This window comes from Mycetomoellerius zeteki, unplaced genomic scaffold (genome assembly GCF_001594055.1).
Source record: "Mycetomoellerius zeteki isolate Tzet28-1 unplaced genomic scaffold, Tzet1.0 scaffold323, whole genome shotgun sequence".
Taxonomy (NCBI): Eukaryota; Metazoa; Arthropoda; class Insecta; order Hymenoptera; family Formicidae; genus Mycetomoellerius; species Mycetomoellerius zeteki.
The window spans coordinates 13,251-17,980 of NW_017257309.1; the positions used below are offsets into that span (position 1 = coordinate 13,251).

The 4,730-nt window shown below is 30.8% G+C and overlaps 1 protein-coding gene across 1 annotated transcript in view; it reads right to left on the reverse strand.

Moving 5' to 3' along the window:
• LOC108725042 (signal recognition particle 72) overlaps nt 1-3,219 on the reverse strand; it is a 9,048-nt gene extending 5,829 nt beyond the window's left edge. Inside the window, exons 1-4 of the mRNA XM_018451811.1 lie at nt 3,096-3,219; nt 2,635-2,713; nt 2,467-2,558; nt 1,887-1,995 (exon numbers count right to left, since the gene is read on the reverse strand). Of these exons, the coding sequence (XP_018307313.1) occupies nt 1,887-1,995; nt 2,467-2,558; nt 2,635-2,713; nt 3,096-3,143 (328 nt within the window). The 5' untranslated portion in view covers nt 3,144-3,219. The remainder of the gene's footprint in view (nt 1-1,886; nt 1,996-2,466; nt 2,559-2,634; nt 2,714-3,095) is intronic.
• Between the last annotated feature and the right edge of the window lie 1,511 nt (nt 3,220-4,730).

Consider the following 4,730-nt stretch of genomic DNA (forward strand, 5'->3'; position numbering starts at 1 on the left):
ATTTATTTATTTTATTTATTTTTTATACTTTTATTTATTTTTTATTTATCCATACATATTTCTTTACTTTATTTTATTTCTCCATACTTATTTTTCCGAATTTTATTCTCTGCCACTGTAAATACAAGATCACATCGATCACGAATAACGATTCAATAAATAAGTTCTTTACTCGTTCCACTTATCGCAACGCTCATGCTAATGGAACGGGTGATAGCGTCATTGCGAGCGTGAGTGTTACGAGCGTTATGTGGAACGCACCCTGAGTGAAACGGAATACACCCTTCGTCTACTTCGAATCGATATAATCCAAACAACACCGAATCCGCATGACATGTATCAGAAACCAAACAGTTAAGGCCATCACACGTAAAAAAATTTTAGTTGTAATCGTAAGGCCGTAAGCAAATCGGCCAATCACAGTTGAGCGTTTTAAAACGCGAGATCGTAATTTTTATTGTGATTGGTTGATTTGCTTGCGATCTTACGATTACGACCAAAATTTTTGTACGTGTGGTGGCCTTTAAAGCTGGTTCTACATAAAGCTGGTTCTACATTAGTCGCATCGCAATGTCAAGCATGTCGCAAGCGTTATGATCCAACCAAAGTCGAACTAGCTTGATGTTGATTGGACCGCAACGCTTGCGACGCTGCGATGCGACTGATGTAGAATCAGCTTAATGTAGAACCAGCTAAATATAGAACCAGCTTCATGCGGGGTCTACAATAGAAGTCGTAGCGGTCGTAGAGTCTTAAGTCATAGAAAATTGATCAATCATAGTCGATTATTCTTTTCATATTCGACTGTGATTGGTTAATTTTCTATGACTTAAGACTCTACGACCGCTACGATTCTATTGTAGACCTCGCATTAAGTTCCAAAAGAAAATTGTGGCAATTGCAGACACGTGTCAGTCATAGATTTAATATATATTAGGGCGGAATCCATAGACGGTGTTCAAGATTCGAGATGGTCTTAATTCAGATTCGAGTATTATTTCATTCTTGCGTTTATTGGGTGTTTTTTTTACTTTATTGTGTAAATCAATTTATAATTTATTTAATTATATTTAATAAATTTTTTATTTTTAATCTATTTTTTTTATTGATTTTATGTTTTGATTCTTGAATAACTTAGACTGAAGTACTATTCAATTTAATATATGTTCTTATGTAATAATTCTTATTATTTAAGGAGAGGTTGGAAAAAGTCTTAGAGAAAAAGGCTAATTGTTTTATGCTGAAACGAAATGTGTATTTATTTTTTATCAATACAGCTTTGTACTGACATATGTGCAACATAATATTTTAATGTCATCTGAAGTATAATAGACGATAAATGACATTAAAATCTCTTTAATAGCTCCAATTAGATTTTCTTGCGGAATTTGGTTTTATTCGCTCAATGGTTATGGTCGCCCTTGGGATGGAATCGCTTGAAACATCTAAACAAATTTCTTCCCTTTTGGCAACCAGTTCCCTCTGAAATAATTTCCATATTTTATTTTATTTTTATTTGAGAGAGAGAAAACCGCCATGAGATTACAATATTGGTTGCTTTCCGATATTCACTGGCTGCGTTCAACAGAGAAAACTAATCAGTTAGCGCTTAGTGATTTTTATCTTTAATACGATTGGTTCCACTTAGATTTAGCGAAGAACTAAAGGCAAAGAACCAATCATATGAAAGAATCACTAAGCGTTAACTGATTAATTTGTTCTGCAGAACGCAGCCACTGTTAGCTAAAAATCTATAGCGCACGTAATGCGTACTATACTATAGATTTTCAGTATTGGCAGTGAATATCAGAACACAGCCAGTCAGTTCTATAAACGGATAAAAATTGATCTTGTGTGTGTGGCTCTTAAATTCATGTTATACTTACCAACTTTTTGACATTCGGTAATCATTTGTTCGATTTTTTCTTCTGATACACCATGTTTTGACATCTGAATACGAACTTCGTCGTAATTAACTGTTCCATCCTCAGCCAACTAAAACACAGGGATAGAAATTAATTTCTTGTTAATTTATTTTCTTAATGTACATTATATACAGGGTACCCTGAAATTTGAGGGTGATATATTATTACAGCGTGAAACTTTGTAAAAAAGTAAGTAATAAAAGTATATGCTATTTTTTCCCATAAAGTAGTTTTTTAAATATAAACGTTTAAAGTTTGACTAATTATAAGTATTGATTAAAAAGTCAGTGTGCATGCAGCGGCAATGTTTATTTAGTATCTAATACCACTGAACGTCAAATGGCACTTACACAGACAAATGACTTTTTAACTAACTCTTATGATTATAAGTCAAACTTTATACTTAAAAAAATTACGTTACGGAAAAAAAAGTCTTACATTTTTATTATTTAATTTTTCGCGAAATTTCACGCTGTAATAATGTTATCCTCGAATTTCAGGACACTCTGTATATGTAAAATGTGATACGAGTCTCGCATACAATTCCTAATTTCTTTAACAAACAGGTACTGAAACAGGCTAAGTTTTCGTCATTTTCATCTGCTTCCCCTTTCTTTAATTTTTCAAATATGGCTGAAATTTTAATTATTATTAATGTAATTATTTATTTAAGTTTTTTAATCAGGCAGTTAATTTATTCTTCACTTACCTGGATCGATGTTATTTTCAGTCATACATTCGTTCTTATTCCGTTCAAAAGTTGTCTTTTCTTCTTCTGTGAATTCACCCTACAATCAAATAAGCATTTGAGTATTATAATTATTATTCATATGTTAATGTTATGTTTAATAATTAATGCATTTTTAATGTGCCTATTTGATGTTTCCAATTATGTTAACAATTATAAAATATTTTCATAATACATCTTGTAGAAGTTAAATAAATATATTTTAAGAAAGAGAGAGAGAGAGAGAAATAATACGCAATCTAAAATTATAGAAAGAAATTAGAGAGCTTTGGCAAATAGTTTTAAAAACGTATGTGAATTAGTAAATTTGATAGAATTGAAGTAATAATAAAAATTAATTATACTAAAAATAAGTTGCAGAATATTTTGTAGAGAAACAGATTAAATAAATTATTAGCAGAAACATAATGAAATGATCTTACCAAGACGGCGACGAAAGAAACAGCGAGCAAGATAACGATTGTTTTCATTTTGATTTTTTGTTTCAACACGATGAAATACAAGCCCGTGATCAAAGAGTTACTGACTAATCACAAGATAGTATCCTAAGCTTTTATAGTTTATGACTCTCCTTGATTCCTTCTCTAGCATCATGCGTGGGGGAGTACCCGAATTATATCCATTATTCTTTCGAGGTAGCAACATATATAAATCGTCGCACTAATAGCAAAAGTACTATGTATGTATGTTTCGAGTCTTGAAATGTTGCTATTATGAATATAATAGACATGGGCGTTCACGGAGAGGGGGGGGGGCAAGTTGGGGCATTTGAGGGTCGAGAGACTAGTGTTGAATAAAAACGCGTGTTGGAGGGGTTAAAATTTAAAAATACAAAAATACCCTGGTGAAAAAATTTCGCTGAAAGTATTCTACGTTTTGGAACATTTCATCGAAATTGCTGAAAATTTGCTGAAATTTCACTGAAAGTGAATTTTTCAATTAACATATTGAAAAATCGCTGAAATTTCTCTGAAATTTTTACTAAAATTTGTCTGAGATTTTGCTAAAATATTTTACTGAAAATGAATTTTTCAACTAAAAATCGCTGAAATTAAACTGAAATTCTTCTAAAATGTTGAAATTTTGCTGAAAAATGTTCCAAAACGTAAAATAATTTTTCAGAGAAATTTTTCCATCAAGGTACAAAAAAATAAAAAATAATTTTTAACAAAAAACGAAATATCTTCCTCGACATACATCTACCTTGTCGTAGTGAGGAAGATTTTAACTAAAAAGTAAAAGGTGTACACATTAGAAATGATAAGTGACGAAAAAAGTCATTAACTCGACACTTGCACTGTAAGAATTATAAGGTCACCAAGGAAGGAAATATTTGAACATTTTTTCTTTACGTGTGGCAAGACTTCCTCCCCCTTAGAAAAAATCCTATGGACGCTCATGATAACAGACAATGAATACTAATAGAAGGGTAATTTTTTAAATATACATATAACACTTGTTATATACACATCATGTTTGAGATGTTTACCAAAAACAAAAAAGTAAAAATAGTATATTAAATAAGAAATTTGAATTTTTATTCCAATTATAGTAACTTACTACAAACTTCCATAAGATGTTTGTAAGATAAAAAAATCAATGAACATGAATACTATAATAAGGTCTGTATTCATATAACCCACATAACAATATGTGTTGTTATCAAAAAGATTTCTAAAAGATATCTCATTTTTAAATCTGATAACTTAGAGAAATTTCTAAAAGGTCACATAAAGATATTTGAATGTTATTTATAATGTGCCGTTTTTTGAGAACAGAAAGGTATCACAAAAATGATACCTAAAAGATTTCTCAAATTGCATGCCTTTATGATATCCAAAGTATATTAAAATATAGAGTTCGTATTTATGAAGTATAAAAGAAGTCTGGGGTGAGTCATTTTAAGTGACAGATCCAAATATCTCCAAAAATACGCCAGATACAAAAAAATGGTTTAGACAAAAATTGTAGAGGACAACGGGGAACATCTAACTGTGCTAACAGTTTTTACCTTCAGATCGATTTTCAAGGTTATTTGAAGGTCATGATCATTTTTT